The sequence below is a fragment of the Thermobia domestica genome, chromosome 9 (genome assembly GCF_964235325.1).
Source record: "Thermobia domestica chromosome 9, izTheDome1.hap1.1, whole genome shotgun sequence".
NCBI lineage: Eukaryota > Metazoa > Arthropoda > Insecta > Zygentoma > Lepismatidae > Thermobia > Thermobia domestica.
The window spans coordinates 34,615,648-34,638,519 of record NC_137462.1 but is presented as its reverse complement, the minus strand read 5'-3'; the positions used below and the strand labels follow the sequence as shown (position 1 = coordinate 34,638,519).

The window sequence follows — 22,872 nt, the reverse complement described above, 5'->3', positions numbered from 1 at the left end:
TTTATAATACCTCGAAATTATTATTAAAATTTGCATCACAATTTCGATTCAGTGGAACTACTATTGCGATGTTTTGTCTAACTTTAAAATTTGCATATATAAGTGTTGGTTTGTCTTTTATTGTTACATGATATCAGTTAACAATAAATCTGAAATTGGTGCAATTGCTATCATTTTAAATGTGTCACATTAAGTTATCGTTTAAACCTTGGACTGTCCTGCGTTGTAAATTAACATCAAGATTCAGTTAGTGTAATATAGTTTTTCTATTACTTTCCTCTTACTTTTACAGTGAATATTCCTAATAAAAAGTAGTTTAGAACTTCCATTCAATTGGGTAAATTTTCCATAACAACTTGAGTTTCTGCTATTCAGGTCAAACATTTTCCTTTTATAACTTGTAACTACTTGTAAAGGTTGCTTGTAATATCTTCTGGTTGACATTTAATGAAGTTATTAATTGATGAAGTAATGAACTTAAGTTTCTAATGCATGCATAGCAAATTATTTCTGGGGAAATTAACGTGTACGTATATTGGGTCTTTATTCTTCCATAGAATTATTTACATAGCTCTAAGTAGAACTTTTCCTGTATATATTCTCAACGAAGACAATCGTTTCCGTCTCTCAGCACATCTTGTGTGTACATTAAATTGTTTGAACCAAATATGGGTACTAAATTTAAAATAAACTGTAATCTCTCTCTTCTCGAACAAAGCATGGGGAAACTTTTCAATATGCCTGCAGGGTTTAGTAACTAACACAATTTGGTGTCACTTTCTAACTTGTAGGGCGAAATGATAGATCGTATAGAGTATCATGTAGAACACGCCGTAGACTATGTACAGACAGCAACGCAGGATACGAAGAAGGCCCTCAAATATCAAAGTAAAGCTAGGCGGGTAAGTGACATAATGATGTTATATTACGCACAGTGTCCACACAGTGAACTAATAAATCAATTTTTTTCTCCTTTTCTCCCCATTTGATCCACCTCCAAAAATATAAAAACTCCACATTCAACATACCTACTATTTCTTGTATATTGTGCATTTGTGTATTTGGTTGTTCCTAACTGTAAATTCTGGTATTTATGTTAATTTAAATATGGTATTGAATGAACATAACATGTGCGTTTCTCTTACTGACTGTGCTTGTGGTGATATCTTCTCTTCTGTCTTAACTCGTTGGATACATTGCTGTGGCTTGATATTCGTGTATAAATAAAAACGTTCTGGTGGTGACTAAACTGGTGTGCCTTGTCATTTTTCATGTTGCTTATATGTATTATAACCTCTACTCATTTCCACTCACTGTTCTGCTCGTTACTGGATTAATATACATGATGCTTTTTTTTTTTCTGCTTTCATAATCTCTTGGGTGTCTGTAAATATCTACTTGATGTAACCTTCCGCCATAACATACCTTAAAATCCAAATGTTCCCACCTCCCACAACCTGTCCAAAATATGTCAAACTAGGGTGAGTTGGTTGACAGGATTGAGTACCACGTGGATCAATCAACAAATGTTGTTGAAGAAGCGAAAGCTAATCTGGAGGGTGCCCAGAAGTATCAAACAAAAGCAAGAAAGGTAAGCAAACGTAAGTTAACACAGTAGCGTCTCTTCGGTTTCTTTATTTAAAATATTAGTAAAGCTGCATCAATGTGCTAGTGTGTTCGTCTTGACACTAGCTAGATTACTATATATCAAAATATTTACGTATTAGAAAATATATGGTGCGTATGAGCCTATTTAAAGGATTATTCCGCTTTGTATACCAGCTCAGCCATCTATGATGTACTTAAGGGGGTTAATTATTTTACCATAACTCGACCTACCATAAGTAATTTCAGATAACGCTGTAAACAATATTAAATTATGAGATAAGAGATGATAACAATTGACTAAAAATGTATCCAGGTATTTTACGTTAGAAGTGATTTGGATAATATAGGCTATATAGTATAACGGAATTTAGTATAAAGTATACCCAATTCCAATTTTATTGTCCTCGTTTGTCCTTATCATAAGAATAGAGAACTTTTCCTTTGGTTCCTTTTATAGTTATACAGGTGCCAAAGTTCGTAGGTAGGAGGTCATTTACTGTTAACTGGTAAAAAATGGGACATTTCGAAAAACAAAGTAACGTTTATTCTAAATAACAAATTATATAACAACTAACAAGAAATGCAGAGAATATTAGTTTGAACTACACAATTTCGAAGCGTCCTATCAAATATAGTATCAAGTATCCAAACGTTTAATTTGTTGTACGAAATTAATAGATATAAATGTAGAATGTCAATTACAATATTTACATTTTGAAGTATAAAAGAATCCAGAGAGAGATTAAATACCGAAAGAAGCCTAATAATATTTCTATTAAGGTGCAAAGGAATATTAATGACTGGTTATCTACGTTAAAACTGAACCAAACAAATAAGTCAAAATCTATAAAGCAAATTAAAAAAAAAAAAAAAAAAAAAAACAACGAAATACTAGTTGTTATTTATTTATTTATTTATTTTTTATTTATTTATTTATTTATTTTTTACTAAGTCACGTTACAGTAGAGATAGAATATATCACTAAATATAACAGTTTAAATCAGTAAGTGAAACTGTTGTTCTAACATGATCTATTCGTATATAATTGTTCCTAACTTTCGAGTAAATTTTATCATTCACATAACACGGTATACAGCTGTCCTTTGTTTCTTAAAGGTAAACTAAAACAAGAAATTGACTTTGTAGAGTTCGTTATACGTTATATATCAAAGTGGCACGAAGTCAGAAGTAAACTTAAACAATTTTTAATTGTCGTAAACATCATCTAACGAAATGATCGAAAGAACTTGCTCAACCAAATAGTACAAAGCATCTACAAATAAATATAATAAATAAGCTACATACATAAAGCTTAATACAGTAGTTTACATTATTTCATAAGTCCAGCTGATAGATCCACGGTGCTAAGAGCTCAGATTTTCACGGCAGAGTTTAATTTTATGCTTTAAAAAAATACATTTTTTTAAGTGGCAAAGAAGAAAATACTGAGATGCAGAAGTTATACTTGATGGTGAGACAGATATTTCAGCACACATACAGACAAAAGTGAAATCATCGCTAACCCAGGAAGAATGCATTGTTGATGTTGTGGTACAACTTTTACTTTAGCTTTTACACTAATAAGTTAAGATTTTCGTGTTCATATAATACGTAATTCTATAAATAATAGGAATATTACAATACTTTACCTTAGTGGATTGGAGCTTTATTGTGTGTATATTCAGTGGCATATTTAAGAGGCTATCGGGTTCAATCCCCCCTCCCCGAAATAAATTTCTTAGTTTTTCGCACTCCACGTACAACCACAAACATTCTTACCATTTCTAAGAATTTCATTGACTTTCCATTTTCTTATGCTCTTTGTTCCGAAATAATACTGTCTGTGAAATTTCATTCCATGTAAGAACTGCGTAAAAGATTAGATTCATTGCTAAATTTTTGTACATATCATATTCTGCAATTCTTGCCATTAAAATTTCAATTTATGCATAAATTAAAATATATTTAATTCTCAAACTCAGGTGGGCAATTGCCCTCCCGGCTTCCCCATATTGTGCATAGCCCTCCCGAAACAAAATCATAAATACGCCACTGTGTATATTATAATTGGAATATTTTCCATTGTACAAGTTTTGCTTTAGTAAAGTTAAATCCGATTTAAAGTACTCGCTGAGTAGAACAATACGTTTGTTGTAAAAATTAATAAGTCTAACAATTTCGCCAATTATCCATTTGCCTTCATCAGACAGTATCTGATGAATCCAAGTGGATAATTGGCGAAACTGTTACACTTGATTATTTTTACAATAAACGTATTGTTCTGCTCAGCAAGTAGTTTAAATCGGTTTAAATATTTAATTGGAGTAAAATTTAGTTCTGTAATTTTCCTGTTATTTGTCGTACACTACATGCCCTTTCCACCATTCCAACGCCTTGAGGATATATGTGATGACAAAATAATAGTAAAGAAAAAATGAAAAGGAAATGGATACTGGTATACACAATATTAAAGCAAGAATAAGTTATTTCACTGCCATGAGTGTATATATAAGCAGGTGCGGATCCAAGGGAAGGACTATAGGGGTTTTAGCCCCCCTCCCCCTGACGCTCAGGTATACACTGGATAAAATGGGTTTCAATCCTGCTTTACACTGGATAAAGCGGCAAACTATGGTTTAGCCCCTCCCTTGATCATATCCTGGATCCGCCACTGTATATAAGTGATGTGGCTTAGCGTAAAGGCTACTTCACACGAGGTTTGGCGCAAATTAACGATGAAAAATGGACAACGTGTACTGCAAATCTAAAGTTAAAATCTAATTTACTTGCTACTTGTACTACATAACAATACTAGGCATGCAATAAAACAGAAACAAGTCAGTAGTTAAACTTATAAATGAAACAAGTGAAATATAAATACCGCAATGCAACGCTAAATTAAAGTAGAACACAGTAAGATAAGGTGTAAAAATTTTCCAGTACTATGTGTTACTTCAACATTTGTAACAGTCCAACTTTCCGGAATATGTTTAGACATACCTGTTGACATTCTTTAACATTGGCATTCAATTCAGCTATTTTGTCATAAGTGTAATGAGAGAAAATTTAGCAATATATTTGGACATTGATGCAGATTTACCGGTTTTTTAATATTTCCTACAGCTAAGCAAGTATTCAGTTAATGTTTTTGTTGAACATTTTCTAAAATATTTTATTATTATTATTATTAGTAGTAGTAGTAGTAATGAAAATTTCTTATTTAGAAGATAGTTTTTGCATGAACTCTGTGTGAAAAATGCTTCACATGTTTTACAAAGATATTGTAAAACACAGTCTACTTATATACTGCTAAATGTATCAAATAAAATAAGTAAATGTCTTAATTTGTCTTGTTTACTTTTACACACCAGTTGCCTTGGTCTCACTATCTTGAAGTTAAATTTTCTTCAAAAATGTGATTTTGTAATAACAGTGCTACTACAAATTGTGAAACTGAAGGGAAAACCTTCAGAAATCTCATTTGGGAAAGTTATTTTCATTCTGAAGCATTTGTGTTGATTTCTTCTTAGTACGATAATTGATTTATTTTCTGAACTGAAAGATATGACTTTATAATCAGCTAGCTGAGAATGCTGGAAGAACATTACCAGAATTAACTTGAAAAGAATTAATTATTTTTTTCGAAATTTATATAAAATTGTATATTAAATTTATTTGATTAAATTCAATAGATAATACACTTACGTATTTGGAACCTGCTGATTAGGGGATCTATTAAATTAGCCATATTGAGCTGTCACTTTTTATCGCCATATATATACTGAAAATGCAGACGTAACAGGGGGTCACCGGTTACTATTTGATACCAAAATGTTCACCATTCTCTTAGGTGTTGATCAACACTAATATCATCTCTCTATGACGTACGGTTCCCGAGATATGGCTCCTTAAATCTTACGAAATCGGAAATGTTTTGGCCCGTATCTCGGGAGCGGTAAGAATGATCCGAAAAGTTTCATCACTTCTTTCAGACAGTTTTTGATGCTCTATCGAATGGAAAGCTTTATATATATATATATATATATATATATATATATATATATATATATATATATATATATATATATATATATATATATATATATATATATAAAAGCAAATAACACACACACATAGAGACATAGTGAATTCAGTAACGAACTTTTTAAGTTCGTTGAAAATACAGTTCGAAATACAGATGTGCAACATGTGAGTGATCCAAATTATGTGTATAGAGTTAAATTATAAATAAGTTCCTGTTGTGATTGATCTAGTTACCTCCAAAATAAGTAATTGAAAAAGAAAAATAAGTAATTAAATACATGTCTTTTAAATATTTCGTACAAGTTGTAAACGAGATGAGGAACATTTCGAGGGAGATTTTGTTCAGAAAAGGTGGACATAAGACGTAGAGATGTCAGTCATACATCAGACCCATCATAACTCTTACTTCTTCCACCAATGAAATCTAATAACTGATAGTTTTTTGCTTCTACGTTCGAGACATGGTTGTGAATAATGTAAATAACTCTCAGACAAGCAAATTTCAAAACCAAAAACACAAAAATTCAACCAGACACCATTCCAAACCCAAGAGTCTCCGAAGAAAACTTTTACGTGTCAGAGATTTCAGTAGCCCATGTAAATAGAATGTTAAAACTAGAGCAGAAATGTAAGAATTAAGGGATTCAAGAAATGGTTCTTAATCTCTATCTAAACATTTATTTAATAATAAACATTAATATGGTTAATTCGTATATTAGATTGATGATACATGTATTCTCCTGCATCAAAATAATTGAAAGGGGCTTCATTTTTATCCAGAAGAGCGTACCCGACTAGCTGAAAGGCATTCCAGCACCGCAGCGAGCAACGGGAACAGTGCCTTTGTCGTTGTGTAGCTGCTCACTGCAACAGTTTTTGAACGTTTAACCTTCGTTTGTAAAAACGAATAAAATTATTGGTTACAAGAAACTGTCCCTGATGTAAATCAGTTTTGGTGCTTCAATCTAGACAATTTCAGTAAAATTAGTATAAGTTGCGAACTAAATTTAAAGAAATCACGAAGCACTCAATACTTGTAACTCTTGCTTATTGACAGAATACATTTTGGCGGCTGGAATATTCTTGATAAACAGATACAAGTTTTGGAGTTGTCAATTTCGTACTCTTTCTGATTTTTCTTCCCTATAACGCTAAAACTAACTCTCCACTCACTCCGTTGAAGACTGCGAACAGCGTCGAAAGGCTAGTAATTGATACACATGAGAAAGGCAGCATGTGTCCGTTTGTAGTAGCACAAATCATGAATATATACACATATTATCCACTTTTCTTGCATCTGTGTTCATTATTTTTTGAAATAAATTCGCTTTGGTGATGTGCCAAAATACAGATAAAAGATTGGAAGAATGCTATACATATATATATATATATATATATATATATATATATATATATATATATATAATGTGTGTGTTTTAAAAATCAAACAGGATTGGGCGGAATTATGAAGGAAAAAGTTTACAGTATTTCTGTTTCGGAAGATTGCTTATCTAAATCAGTATATGGGGAAAAATGAAAGTATAATTTTGTATATAATAAAGTTATGGAAACACCCATGTGATGTAGCACGTAATCTTTTTGCTAGTAACACTGAACACTCGTGCACTGTGAGTGACTTTGTGTTAGTATTTTGCTGTGTTGGGTGAGAATGTAATAAGATTAATCTGTTTAAGATTCATGAGGCGAGATGAGAGTCCTATGCAATTTTCAAAGACTGTGAATGCTTTGGTTATTTGGAGCCAGTAAAATGTCTGAAGAGCAACAATGTCCAGGATGACGACAATGCAGAACTCGTAGCAAGATATCATTGGAGAAGAGAAATAATGGATAAAAACGAAGCTTAGACGACAGATATCGTTGAACATTAAAGAGAACTGTCACCAGTAACTATAGAATTGATGCAGTACAACTGGCTAACCAACCCAGTCAGCATCTGGAACTACTTGACTCTACATTCATAATCCAACAAGACCTGCATAATCGCAATATCCACAGTCTGGTTGCGATTTCGAAACTCAGTAACGAGAAAAAGATTATGCTGAGAACATAAAAGATGATCCATTCATGGTTGGAAGGTAATGTGGCCCTGTAAGCAAAGTTATCACCTGTCCCGAATTAGGCGAGACATCCAGAATTTTCACGAACATTTTCAACCTCCTGAATTACTCCTAAGAGGAACGCATTATGTGGGGAGACGCTAAATATTCAAAATTAATATATGCCAAATATTTACAAAATAAGATGCTAGCGGTCCTGGTGGAAACAGTCGGTCGAAAATGTGTAAAAGCTTTTTCAGACCTGCCATCCTGAGTGAGATTTTCTTTATTCACGCCAGACAAATATCAGGATAGTACCTTACATAATTTTCGCAGACGCCTCCTTCGTTCCGAACCCCAGATAGTGTGATCGTCGAGTGACTCATCCTTTATACGTGATGGGCTAATATGGCCATAGATTCCGAAAGCCCAGAAATCAAATTCTTAGTCCTAAAAAATATGCAACAAAAGTTCTGAATTTCAACGTACGATGTGTTCTGTTGACTTCCTGTATATCAGTATGGTTCTATCGCAAAAATATTCATGTTCGCAATAGTGAAGTTACCGTAATGATGTTCTGTCTTTGCCGGCTCAGTGCTTTATAACGTAAGTTCAACTACCGTCAACATACTGGGTCTACGAGTTTTCTATTTCGTATCTATTTGCTTTAAATTTTCATTCATAAATGTACGCTTTTAATTGTTCGTGATAAATTGTTGTATGCACATATTTAGCATGAAGAAGTAGCGATCTGCAAATGTTCGGTAAGTCGGTCATTTAGGCTTGCTAAAGGTCCGTCTCCCTCCGTAGGCTTACCAGGATCTGTCCTCCTTTAGGCTCATTTTCAAAAGGTGGCAGCTCTACTTCCTCTTTCTCTTTTCCAACAACTGTCCAGATTTATGTTTGTAATGCCAAAAGAGGTTTCGAATTACTTGTTTCCTGCCGCTAAACATGGAGGTGCTCTATGTTTGTGTGGGTAGCAATTTCAATGTATTCCATTGTTCTTTTATTATTCTTAAAGAATAAATTAATGCTAGTGGTTATAGGACTTCTTAGGTAACAAGGTGCATCCTGTGATACTGATGTTATTCCCTAACAATGATGCAATCTTCCAATCTATGCGCTTATTTAGGCAGGGATACCCATCCCTCCCAAGGGCTTAGGTTGTCCCCTTAAATTTACAATACTGCCCCCACATTTACCATTCTTGACCCCCTAATGTACCTGCTCCCCAAATTTAACACTCCCCATCTATCATTTTCAATGAAAAATTGTATCCCCTTAAATATTTTCATGTGTGTGAACTGAGTCGTAAAACCCATCCGTAGATACGTATTTAGGCGTGGTTTGTGGAACTTTAAGATTATTGAATATTTGGATCAATTTCAGTACAGCAAGCCCGGCGCAGTTTCCTTCTTTATAATAAATGCTGACGTAACTGTGTACAGCACTTCGGGAAGATTGGAACACTGTTTTTCTGGAAATGATACTTCAGTTCAGAGGCAGATACATATCAGCCCCATTGGTACAGGAATTAAAAAAAAAAAAAACACTATTAGATCATATCCTTCATAACAACCTAGTGGAGATTCGAACACAACACCCAGCTTCCGACAGTTTTGTTTTATATTCTCTTCTTCAAACCCTTCTCAGATGTCTCTTAACCAAAGATATTCCAATCGAAACTACATTCCATACGAGTCTCTCATACAAGTCAGCTACGTGTCTCTCCCAATTTAGGCATATTGATATAATAACTTAGAATATCCAGTGACATATATATGTTGTGAAGTTCCGCATTATCTAACTCTTCATTCAGCCGTTTAAGTCCCTCGTATTAGTCATGATGATGAAGAGTTTCCTAACGAGTAGTAGTATGCATTTCCCGCCATCAATGTACTTTTAATTTCTTCCCTAACTTCATTAGCATTTGTTACAATAGTACCTAAGTATTTAAATCTCTTCATTTTCCCTACTTTACCCCCATCGATTACGATAGCGTAATCTCAGTTTACTCTTTTTAACCATATATTTTTCTACGTTTGCGTTCATGTTGGTTTCTTTATACAGCGTGATTCAAAATGATGTGAACGATTACAACTTCTTTTAACCTTTTTATTAATCATCCAAATAGCTTCAAATCTTAGTTAAATGCTAAAACTCTCCAAGTTTTTGTGATAAAAAAAAAAATTGAAAATAGTACATCACAAATGTTCTATAAGGGGGTCCCCTTTATTACCCTGCATACTTCTATTCGGTATTCCAATTCCGCCCAGACCCGTTTCAACATGTTTGCAACAACAGTTTGCACTGCAGCAGTGATGCGCTCTTTCAGTTCATTCACATCTTGGGGTAGAGGGGGTTTGTAGACAATGTCTTTTAGATGTCCCCACAGAAAAAAATCGCAGAGGGTTAAGTCCGGTGATCTTGGTGGCCAACGTAGAAGCTGATGATCATTTTTACCTGACCGCCCAATCCAGCGGTGTGGCAGTCTGTTGTTGAGGAAATTTCTGACATTGTGATGAAAGTGACATGGGGCTCCATCCAATTGATAGATGAAGTTTGCACTGCCATGTTCGAGCTGTGGCATAAGCCACGTAGTAAGCATTTATAGAAATGTTTGTCCAGTCACAGTTCATTCGTCAAAGTAGTACGGACCATAAACTTTTGAAGATGAAATTGCACAAAACACATTCGTCTTCGGTGAATCACGCACAATTTCATAGATTTGTGAGGCTCCTCAGTTCCCCAAATGCGAACATTTTGTTTATTCACTCATCCTGTCACATGGAACGTATCCTCATCACTGAAACAAAGTTTGCCCAAAAAATCATCAACAACACTGCACAACTCTTGAAATGACTCACAGAAAGTCTTGCGACACGTGTGATCATCAGGTGTTAAGTGTTTTAACAACTGCACTCGATACGGATACATCTTTACATGTTTACGCACTACACGCCAAACAGTTGTTTGAGGCATTTGAAGCTCTTTGCTAACTCTCCTTGTTGACTTTTATGGGCTGCGTTGAAAACTGGTTCGAACCCTTTCGACGTCTGCCTCAGAAGTGGACGGCCTACCGGGCGATTTTTCTTTACAAATGCATCCCGTTCTGTTGCATTTCTCATACCACTTACGTATGGAGTTCTTTGATGGCGGATCTTTATGAAATTTTGTGCGGAAAACGCGTTGAACACTAACAACAGACCGACAAACGTGAAACTGTAAAACGCAAAATTACGCCCTGTCTCTGCACCACAGGCAGCCATCTTAGAACTAATCACTGCCACCTAGCAGATAAATTTTAAACTACTACGCTTGTTCCAAACAAAACTTGATGATAATATTCAAAGTATTTCCATAGAGATTTCATTGTTGATAGAGTATTATCACTTACAGAACGTTTCCTTATCGTTCACATCATTTTGAATCGCTGTATGTTAACAGAAAATTCTTTTCAGTTCACGAAAATGTGTGTTCATTGCCAAGTAAAATGCCAGGTTATCTAAAAGGCATTGACCCTGTGGAGGTCAAAATTGAAAATACATTTATGATGATTTGAAATGAACATTATAAAACCACATATGCAACATTTTGTTCGATGACCTTCTGACTTTTTTCCCTCAACGTTATAATTCGTCGCTATAGAACGTAAGTGGTTTCTACTAAAAAATAATGACAAGAGGGTTTTCTTAGGCCTCTTTTGAAGCCAACAAAACATTATTCAGGGAATTGTACAAAGACCGAAACAAATTATTGTTTGACGATGCATACCCGGGGTATACGGTGGATGCATTAAAATCTCCCTGTCAAGTTTTCTCAATTTCTGACAGGTTGTTAAAGATGTGTGTGAGCTGGCGTTATCAGCCTGGTATACAACACTTTTTCTATAGACCAATTCCAGCCGAATCTATCGTTCTGCTTAGTGTCAGTAACGCGTGATCCACGATGCCCTCTATCTCTGCCAAACGCACAGCATAACATTCGTGGGTGGAGGTGTGGTCTTTGAAACGCTTTGCGACAACTTTTCGCTTCGACCGCTAATTTTAATTACACATTTTGTTATAGGTTATCCACTTTTCAGCACTCGTGATCAATGGCTCGAATTCTTTTGTTTCAGGTTCGCGGAGATAAATTCTATCAAGCAAATGTTTTTAAGTTATATCATGTTGCACCAGAATGTCGAGCTTCCTTAATAGCCAGTTCTTTCCAACTAGTTTAACACTATTGATGGACCATTGGTGATGTCATGAGTGCTTACATGCGGTCTTGTTCATCTGTTGCCAAAATATCATCCATTTTTGCTGTGATTGAACGCCCACTGCAATGAGCATTTCAGGCATTAAAATTTCCAGAACGAAGGCGACTGAAGATATACCACATTGAATTGACACCTAGTCTTGCCTTCCAAGCGCTGCTATCGGCTGAAGGAATTCAACTCCCTTTGGCTCAGGCTCTCTCGCTTAGCAACAACTGAACCCTTATTGGCTCAACGCGTGGGTGCGAGCTTTAGTTCGCATTTTTACCACGACTCAAGACATTTTGGCAGCACTATACCATATTTTGGCTCTTACTTTTGATAACTTATCTTGCCAATAAACAGAAAAAATATTTTTACGAGCCTGCGGCAACATTTGCGTTTTTATCGAAATAAATTTATAAAATGTAGAGCAGTTTTGCTGAATGGTCACTCATCTTCACGGCGTAATTAATATCTTGCCTCTGATTACAAGAATTCCGCCATTTTTTGCTCATCTACTAGCTTCAGCTGGCAAATGACGTTATACCTGATCCTCTGCAATTCGTATACCCTGCGGTTTGAGGCACTAACGCCATTTCATGCACAAAAGGCTCAAAAGTTTTTAGACTACCTGATCGAAAAACTCAGAACAACGTTCAGAAGGAAATCACACATGGTATACGTTACGGAAACAATTATTGAACTGATTGGAATTTCAAGGCAGAAAGGCTATTTAAACTGCAGACTGTCACATATCAATAGTGTGGCTGGTATATTATCGCATCGCGTTTAGCATGAATACATGTTATACTGTTCGGTATGGAGTTAGTCATCTAATGTTGTTCTTCAAAAGATTCAGTTGATCGCTGAAGCACTCGTTTCACATATGTTAAGGTGATACGTGTGGATACGATCGGCATTGTCTTGTCAAAAATTCAGCCATTTTATCTGCGCCAAGAATAAAAATCGATGAATCTCAATAAAGTCAATATCCTGAACACTACCAGCAGATACCGAAAATTATAGATAACTCCACCACAATTCAAGCAATGTGTTGCACCACAATACTGTAAGTTGCAGATTTGTGCGCTGCCTAAAACTCTTTCATACTCGAGTACAGTGTCATTTATGTCTATATAAAATTTGGATTTTTACTACTACTGACGGTATGAGGATCCTCAGCCATCTGTACTATCTATATACAGTATTCAGTGCAAATGGTCTCGTAGTTGTAAGTCGCATTACTATTACTTGTTTTGAAATTATGGTCGATGCTTCGTGCCTGTCGAATGATGGTATTATCTGGTGATATGTTTGGATTGCGCAGTACAATTAATATACTGTCCGTTGCTACGACCATCACTGAATAGTCGAAGTGAATCTACTTTAAGCACACAGTATTCATCTCCCAGCAGTGACTATAGTAGTATAGTGCCCTTAATGAGAGACCTCAACAGGTAACTCTCAGCTCAGTCAATAGCAGGCTTGTACCCAGAACGTTTTGTTAAAAGGGGTTTGATCAGCTAGATTCCCCATGATCACCTCTGGAGCAGACAAAATACAAACATACTATGTTACGAAATGTTAGAGGTTCAGACTCTGTGGATTCCTCCCATGGGTACGCTCCCTGGACAAAAGCGTAATTATTTTTGACTCTAAATTGATCATTAGAAAGGAAAGTGACGAGATTATAATGTGCAAATATTTGATAAATCTTAATTTTGATTCCTTGCAAATGTGTGGTATATGAATTAGCGCCTGACTTGACCCATGCGTTCAGATACAACAAGAAGTACGTTGCAGAAGAACTTCACAAGTATTAATCTGGCTGAGTTAATTTTACAGAGCCAAGAACGATGATCAGACTACTTGTTCCAAAATCGACGTGTAAGACAGCGCTATAGTGCAATATCTCCAGTTTCATTTGGAAATCAAGTGAAATTTATAGTTAAAATTCTTTTCAGCATGCAGATAATTCCTTAACTTGCGGTATTGTGGCTGTGCAAGCAAAAACTGAGTTTACCAAAGCAAATTTTCAGGTCCTTTTTCAACATTATAACAACTTATCTATACATATTTAAAAAATGTAATGCTCTGATTTTCTGGTCAAATTAAGTAGTGTACAGTAATTTTCAAGTTACATGAGAAGCATTTCATTAGTAATTACGTTTTGTTTTAAGTATTTAAATATTAAGCATGTTATAAATAACACACATTTTATCACGATGCACGTTTTAAATTTTTGCTTTTGTTATTTTAGTAGTAATTATTTTTCTTTCAGAACAGATATTTATAATATTTAGCGGAAGTGAAGTGGAATTTTGTTGCCTGTAGAAAAAGTTACAATAGCATAGTGTGCTTCTTTTTCATAGACACGTATATGCGTATATTTTATTATTTTAGTTAATTTTTAGAAAATACGTGGGTCGTTCAATATATGTTTCCCTAAGTTGAAAAAAAAATAATGATATATTTGTAGACTACATATGCATGTGTAGGTGTGTCCTCACTTTTCCACATAATCCCCATTGAGATTCAGGCATTTGTCTCCTGGTGTACCAAGTTGTCCAGACCCTTTGTAAATAAAATCAGGGCTCTGGCTATTTAGCACTCTCCACACATTCGCTTCTCTTTTTCATCTGTTCCGAAATGTTCATCGTCCATCGGAAGTGTAATGATGGACAAATGTCTCATCTCCTGTTACAATGCGCATGAGTAATACATTGTCATCGTGCTGGTATCTCATTAAACCTTCAAGATTGCAACCCGTTCTCATCTGTCGATTATCGCCATTCAGTTGATGAGGAACTCATTGTGCATACCCTTTGCGGTATTGCAGTTTCTCGTGAATTATGTGATGGGATGTTCCAACAGAAATGTTCAACGTTTCTGCAACTTGGCATACATTAATTCGACGGTTTTCTTGAACAAGATCCACCCTGCCAATGTTCTAGCCCAAATACCCAGAGCGCCTTTTTTTTTTTTTTTTTTTTCAGGGAGTCTGTCGGTCACGAATGTCACGAAAAAGTCACGAAATCAGAAAACGGTCACGAAAGTCACGAAAAAGTCACGAAATTTAGCTTTTGGTTTACGATTTTTTTAAACTGTACAAATGTAAGTACAGATTGGAAAATTTTGTTTTATAAAAGATTAAAATTCACCACCAAAAATGTCTATGGTCGGCTTTAGACGCTATCAAATCGCTAGCAAAGTACGTTTCTATCGCATGGATGAAAATTCGGCCTAATTTGCACCCAAATTCGCTCTTGAGAATGTTAGGAAAAATGTGTGATTTGGTAAAGAAAAGGTCACGAAAAAGTCACGAAATTTCATTTTGGAATTTTAGTAGACACCCTGTTTTTCTTTCTCTTTTGTTTTTCCAAAGGGTTTGGACAACTTGGTGCAACGGTGGAATAAATAACTGAATCTCAATAGGGATTATGTAGAGAAGTAAGGAAGGACCCACCTACACATGTATGGATAGGTTACAAATGTACCTTAAAAAATTTTTTTTTACACCTTAGGGAAACTAATAAATGAACGTCCATAGTACTTAATAGTAAATAGAGGCAATTCGGAAGTATGTTCAGATTCACACATTCATTATACATTTATACTTGTTGAATGAGTTCTGATATTTATTTAAAAACCTTGATTTTAATTTTATGTTGTTTTTGTTTTTTCTTTTCACAGAAAAAAATTTTCATCATTATCTGCCTCATAGTAGTTCTCACCATTTTAATTATAGTTCTTGCGGTCAGTCTTGGATGATGTGGTGATTGCGGAGAGAGTGTATATGTATAGACTGAATATTAAGTAAAAATTAAAAAAAAAAAAAGTTAGCGTGCTTTGTAAATAGCTGTTTAAAAAAAAAAAAAAAAAAAGACTACCAAGGTGTGAAATAGGGATAGTTGTTCAGAGTCATTGGTAGATCCTTTGTGCTGGGAAGTTCTGAGATCTCTCCTGAATGCCCTTTAATAATAACAATAATGTTAAAGATTTTTTTTTTTTTTTTTTCATAATTTGATAGACACTTGAAAAGTGGATAATTTGCATTAATACAGTCTTCTGATTGTTCATTGTAGATACATTTGTAGGTATGTGAAATACGTAATTTTTCTCGGAGTTACGAGCATTTTCATTTTGTTATGTTTCCTACAACTCATATATACTCCTGATTTGAACGCTAGTCATTCTGTGGAAAATTATTATCGCACGGGAGTTGCCGAGATGAATGACACCAAAATACGCGTTTAAAATTCACTCGACATAACATAGTATTTAAAGAAAATGACATATCAGTATTATATGTTACTGTGTAGTGTTCTGTTCCTTTTTTTATGTTGTTAATTCTTGGTTTCAAAAGTTCCGCCAATGGATAAGGAACAAACTTCTACGGTGAGGAGACAATTTGTCTTTATTCTTGAATATGGTGCCTGGAAGCCTCTTGACTGTACGATATGTCAATAATGGCCTAGAGCATCGTAAATTGCGTAGTAGAATTTAGCATGTTTTTGTGTGACGAATTGTTATTCGTATTAGGAGTATCCTCAGGGGTAGGTTTAAAAATGTGTGTCTGTAGCATGGATAATAGTGTCACAAAATGTATTTCGTTGTAAAGCTTTAGTATTAACAACTGTATTCGGAGAGATGATTTTTCTTCTTAAATAAAGCGTACAGAATAGTTGTAAGCTATAATACAGTATTCATCGCACATAAGGGATGATTTAAAAAAAAATCTAAGATCTGAGTTTCTGTTTGTTCAAGTTTTGAATCTCGTCTTTCGCTAAGTTCTATATCATGTTAAATACTTATGTATATATATATATATATATATATATATATATATATATAAAGTGTTAACTTCACAGTTGTTCGTGATGAATTAACTGCAAACTATATGACAAACTTATCGTACAATCTTGTTAATTTAAAAAATGTCCGTTTATTTCTTTTTGAAACCAGCAGTACGCCCAAAAGAATTGCTAAAGAGAATAATTATTATTTACAAAGAGTAGAACTATTATTGATAATTCTACAATAGTAATAATGTACAATGGGGGGGGGGGGATATTATATAAATAAACCATACAGTGAGTCCGAGAAGTCCCTGTACCCCTAGGTTTTAAGTATCACAGAGAGCAGTGCCAGTATAACGAAGTGCTCCACATGACCTCGAATACAGGGATACCAAACTGCTGTCTATGACCATGAAAGCAATGTTACCAATAAAGCTACTAAAATTCCACTGATCTGGTTGTTTGTGATTCTCAAACCTCGAGGTACAAGAACTTCTCGAGCACTCCGTACATCAGTTGATACATCTCATTCAGCTGAATAAAATTATATAAATTCAGGGTGAATTCTCATGGGTAGTTTTCGAAAAAATTACGAAAAAACTCATTTTTATGCCGCTAAAAAAATGGCCAACATCAGGCTCGATAACTAAATTAACCAGCTCTATCAATCGTAATAGTATTCTCCCACCTGCAGCTACAGTAGGTCTTCCTAATGATCGTTTTCCGATTGGGTAACTTTGAAAGCGTTCCTACTTTCTTCTATTCTGGCAACATTACCTGCCCGCTTGAGCCTCCTAGACTTTTGATCCTAACAATGTTTAGTAACTGGTATAAATTATGCAGCTCCTCGTTGTGAAGTTTCCGTCATTCCCTCTTGGGTTCGAATATTTGTCTCAAGATTTTATTCTCAAATACTTTCAGTCTGCGTTCTTCCCTCAGAGTAAGCGACCATGTTTTGCAACCATATAGCACAACAGGCATGATAATTGTTTTATATATTTTAAGCTTCAAATTCCTCGACAGAATTCGCGACGACAGATCTTGAAGAAAGAAAAAAAAAATCTTGTACTGAATAATAATACGAATTCCCTGCTTTTAATCAACATTTATTTTTTTTCGTGAATGTGGTTTTGGTCTGTTAATATTGATTCTAGATATTTAAAAGTATCCAGGATTAATAACACCCAACGCACCAAAATGAAACATTCAAAAACATACCGTCTCAAGCCTTTCACTATGGCAATGTTAAAAGGATAGTATACGTTAGTGTTAATGAAGTATAAATCATCATTAGGCTTAAACTTTAATTTTAAATACCTTTCAAGTAATGTTTTTAGAATTGTACGTACTTTTTGTGATAATCGACAAAATGTTACAGTAGATACATAATCAACACGTGAATTTTGTTTAACTTTGAAAAGAATATACTCAGAGGATTTCCAAAATGTCGAGTGAACGGTGTGTCTCTATAGATCAACCAAACGAGCATGGTCTTGTAACCCAGTTGTTTTTTGGAGGCGAGATAGTGTGGTGGTGAACGGCTTCAAGCACAGGATTCAAACTTTGGTCATGGTTCGAAGCCCACGTTAATATCAGGTCCTGCTGTTCATAAGTTAGTGTTGTATTAGAACGTACTCAGCCATAGATTAACCACTTAAGGACCAAATTACCTTTTGGTTTTTTGAGGTTTAAAAAAAAAACAAAAGACTATATATTTTGATTGCATGTTTTAATTGTTTAAATATAGAGTAGTGAACATTCAAGTGCAGAAAAAGAGGTAAAAAAAAAAAAGTCGAGATTTATTTCGACTTATTTCGGGCCTCTAATAAATGGGTAGTTAACAATATAAAGTATACCTACTAAAACAACTATAAATATAGTATACAATTGAATCTCATCAAAAAATCATTCAAATTTTATACTTGTTCATTTACTCCATTTTGAACGTCACTGTAGAAAAAAAAATGATCTTACCACACACAACGAAACTGCAACTTTCGCATCCCGAATTACAAGAGCGTGAAGTTTAACAAAAATACACTGGTGGAACTGCTGTATCATAGAATCTAGCGACATCTGTTAAACAATATATGAACTTAAAAGTGCCAGGACCTAGCTTTTCTCGCGCTAGAGCAACAGGACCTGAAAATAACTGCAGTCACGAAGTAATCTGAAGAAAGAAAATAAAATAGGACCAGAATTTTACTCTCGAGTTTACATGTTCAGGAGTTAATTACATCAGCATTTCATAATGTTCAATATATATACCTGTTACCTCGTTTTATAGTGTATTATTATTACTATTATTTTTAGTAGTAGTAGTAATAGTGAAAATAGTTCAGCTCAATGTAAAAAAAAAAAATTATCCTCTTCTGCAGCACTTCTTTATGTAAATATTGCTGTGTCGTAAGGAGTTGTAGTTCTCCACTTGTATTCAGTTTATAAGTAAACGTAATAAGAATGAACAATGTGACAGTTTCAGAGAGGTGACACTTAGTACTTCTAAAATGTTATCTACTTGCACATTTTATTTTTAATTTATCGTGTTTCTGGTTAAAGCCATAATTATTATAATCATATTTGCACAAACAAGACAATCTATACCTCACTCGATAAGGAAAGTAACAGGGTTGTGTACGAGAGGAAATTGATGACAGCATAATTTTAGAAATTCCATGTATTTTTCGAAAACAGTAATGTGTAAATTTTGAGAACTGGCATCACTGCTGTCCTGTGAAATCATAAGTTTCAAGCAGCACACTGAATCATTAGAAAGATACTCTATAAGTATCATCACGATATCTGTGAAACTGACGAGTAATAAAACAATATACAAAGGTAAGTCAATAAATATGTGCAGTCTTGTTCTGATCCAAACACCGTGTGCGTGGGTTTCCTCGGGGTTCTCCCGTTTCCTCCCACTTTCTTCATTCCACCATTTCATTCATTACTCATGAACACCGTCTCCTTTAGCCTAACCGGCATAACCGTGAGACGTAAAACTCAAAGATTTCATTTTTTCTTGTTCTGATCGTCTGTAGTCTACTTGTACGACCTTCTGCGGTCGCCAAATATTAGTTGACACCATTGTCTTAGCTTGTGGCAGGTTTCAGCGTTATCACTTCAATTCGCTTTACGCTGTTACGAAATCAACGTGGCCGTGCCACTGTCCGTTCGCACTGCAGAACAACATTCTGTAATCAGTTTTTGTAGTCTGAAGTTGTACAGAAACTGAAATCCGTAGAAGTGTTTCAGTACAATACGGGGCAATGTTTTACCACGACGAAGTGTATACCAATGGATTGAAAAGTTCAAAAGTAGTCGAACAATCTTGAAGGACGAGAAAAGAGCAGACAGGTTTCGAAATTTTCAGTCCATTGATAAACACTTCCTCGTGGTAAAACATTGCTCCATATTGTGTTGAAAGTCATCTACAGATTTTAGTTCTCGGTACACCGTCAGATCACACAAAGCTGATTACGGAACGCTGTTCTTCTGCAGTACAAACGGACACTGGCACAGCCGTGTTTACTTTGCAGCAGCGCAAAGCGAACTGAAGTGATAACGCTGAAACCTGTCACAAGCGAAGACAATGGTGCACTCTATCGGCTTGCGAGCGCAGAAAGCCGTTCAGGCAATCTACATATGATTAGAACAAGATTGCACATACTTACTGACTAACCCTCGTAGAATTCTCTGTACATAGATCTATTTCCTATAATTTATATGAAACTGCACATTTAACTGTAACTACTGAAGTTTCCTTTGCACAAATTGGACCATTTATACTTGATTCTGTTAGTTAAAGCATGCTGTTTGACATAGGACGCGTTAATAGATATATATATATATATATATATATATATATATAATATGAGGGCGAATTATTGAAAAATCTCACTACTTATTACCGTAAGCGGGATCTTTTTCTTATTTGCATTTTCTACTTAGACAAATGCAGAAAAGATCTGTTCATCGAATACGTGTTGTTTACTTTGAACGAGCACAATAATTGCATCTAAAAGATATGCTATATGGTTTACTGTATTTGCATCCACAAAACTAAGGAAAGACTAATTTTGGAAACTCCGTTTGATTTTTAGACAATACATTGAGGTGTTTGAAATCATGCCTTTTCTTCATAATTGATTTATCTACTATCTTCGCAAAAGTCAGGAAACAAAGACATTACTAATTGCAAATCATCGTGAGGGGGGGGGGGATTTAAGGTAAAATAATTCCATTTACAAGGATCAGCTTATTATTTATTAAATGTTATATATGTAGTGTCAATTGTGATTGTTTGTAACAGGAGAGGATATTTTGACTACAAATTGACTAAAGATAATTTAAATCGAAATTAAAAAGAAAAATGACGAATACGATAAGCCATTTTCTTTAACATAAATTATGCTACCATATATGTAACCAATCATGCTACTAAATGGTTATACATATTTCTTTTCCTTTCTTTTGACCACATACACTGGTAAAGTGAGAGAATAATTAACTCAAGTTTATGTGAGATGTGGTCCAAGTTTACTTCGAAACATTAACGTCTTAGCAATCGAAAGTTACCTATTTTTATTTGAATAGCTGAAATGTTACATTTGTCTTGACATAGTCAACAACTGATAATAGATATTCTCAAAGTTTTAAATGGAGCAGAAATTTCAGACGTGATAATTATGGTATGCCATATACTGCGTCTTCAGATTTGCGAACTACGAGAAAATACCTGAAACTTTTCACTAATTTGTTTTTATAGCATTTTCTAAGTACTAGACTTTTTTTTTTTTTTTTTAAGTATAGTTGGTATAAAGAATCTTACGAAACGTGTTACAACTGCAGGTAAAAATTTATAAAAGTTTCTGTTGATAAGTTGGACACAATGCCATGAGCAAACTAGAAAAAAAAAAAAAAAATCCATGGCTTATTTAATGAACAAGGTTGTACGTATATCTAAGATCATATAGTGGATGAGTAATTTTTACAGTGCTATCTTACGAAGTTATATTTCGTATTTTGTCTTCTGAAGAAATCGTAATGTGATTTGATTAATTAAATTGGAATTTTCAGAGGAAGGTAGTAATTGCAAAAGTATATTAAAATAGTAGCAAAGCTATTCCTGGAAAATAATGACTAATAATAAAACATATTATATTTATTCTTAAAAATTTTGAAAATATTATGTAGTGACGAAAATGGCATATAGCAATAATATCGTAGTTCATAGTTACGCTAGCCAATGTATTCGATTGATCCCGACAGTTGAAAGCAAATACTGATATATATTTTGTACTCATATCATGGACAATGATTGAGTAATATTAACTTAGTAATTGAGCATATGGAACACATTATAATACATATCAAACACTAACCTGGGTAATGTGGAACATTATCCATATTAGTTTTTGGTATAGAATATTAACTTAGTTAATATATTCAAACAAGAGGTGTTATTAAGACTTCTGAATCTGCTGTCTGTGACTATACTCACGAAAGTATTGGTACTTAAAAACCAAACATTCCATTTCACACTTCCCAGACCCAAAGGATTACTGCCAGTGTTCCTCATTGTTTCTGCACCAGTTAACAATGCAGAGATCTCATTCTTTCGTAACCTCTCTCTGTCTCTCTCTCTCTTTTATCGCTATACCCTGTTCAGTTCAGTTGCAATACTCAGAATATTTGTAACGAAATAAATAAAAAAGACAGTTTTCTGTTGTGAAATGTGTGAATCTCAGCGTATGGACAAGTTAATGCCTTTCCCATTAGCGGTACTGTGCCATAAATACAGAATGTATGTCCAGACTGACTGCATAGTGGCATTGTAGATACAATGAAGATTGAATTTTGCGTGATACAAAAAATATATATATATATCAAGATGCTGGGATCGCAGATGTGATGTTTTGTAAGTACATAATGTTCCTTATCATGCTTGTTTGCTTAATCTGTTGTATTTCTTATCCCTTTTTTGAAAATAAGAAATTAAAATATATATGCTGTATAATAGTTTGTTACGTGAATGTATTACATGTAAATAAATTTATTTTACAATATATTGAGTTTATTAAATAATACGTTTGTTTATTTTCGTTCTTTTTTTTTTTGCATT

At 34.3% G+C, this 22,872-nt stretch overlaps 1 protein-coding gene and 1 long non-coding RNA gene across 8 annotated transcripts in view; one reads left to right on the top strand and one right to left on the bottom strand.

Annotated features, from left to right (window-relative positions):
• LOC145694549 (uncharacterized) overlaps positions 1-22,872 on the bottom strand; it is a 167,624-nt gene that overhangs the window by 13,957 nt on the left and 130,795 nt on the right. The gene's annotated exons all lie outside the window — the stretch shown is intronic.
• The window catches only part of Syx1A (Syntaxin 1A), a 229,222-nt gene that overhangs the window by 159,995 nt on the left and 46,355 nt on the right, over positions 1-22,872 (top strand). For 4 of the 7 annotated variants that reach the window (XR_014133021.1, XR_014133020.1, XM_081770867.1 and 1 more), the window contains exon 8: positions 792-902. Coding sequence is in view for 3 of the 7 variants with exons in the window: in XM_081770867.1 (XP_081626993.1) it covers positions 792-902 (111 nt within the window). In the remaining 4 variants the exon portion in view is untranslated. Of the gene's footprint in view, positions 1-791; positions 903-1,480; positions 1,592-15,642; positions 22,669-22,872 lie in introns of those variants that run through there. The other 3 variants (XR_014133023.1, XR_014133022.1, XM_081770868.1) reach the window with 2 other exon arrangements.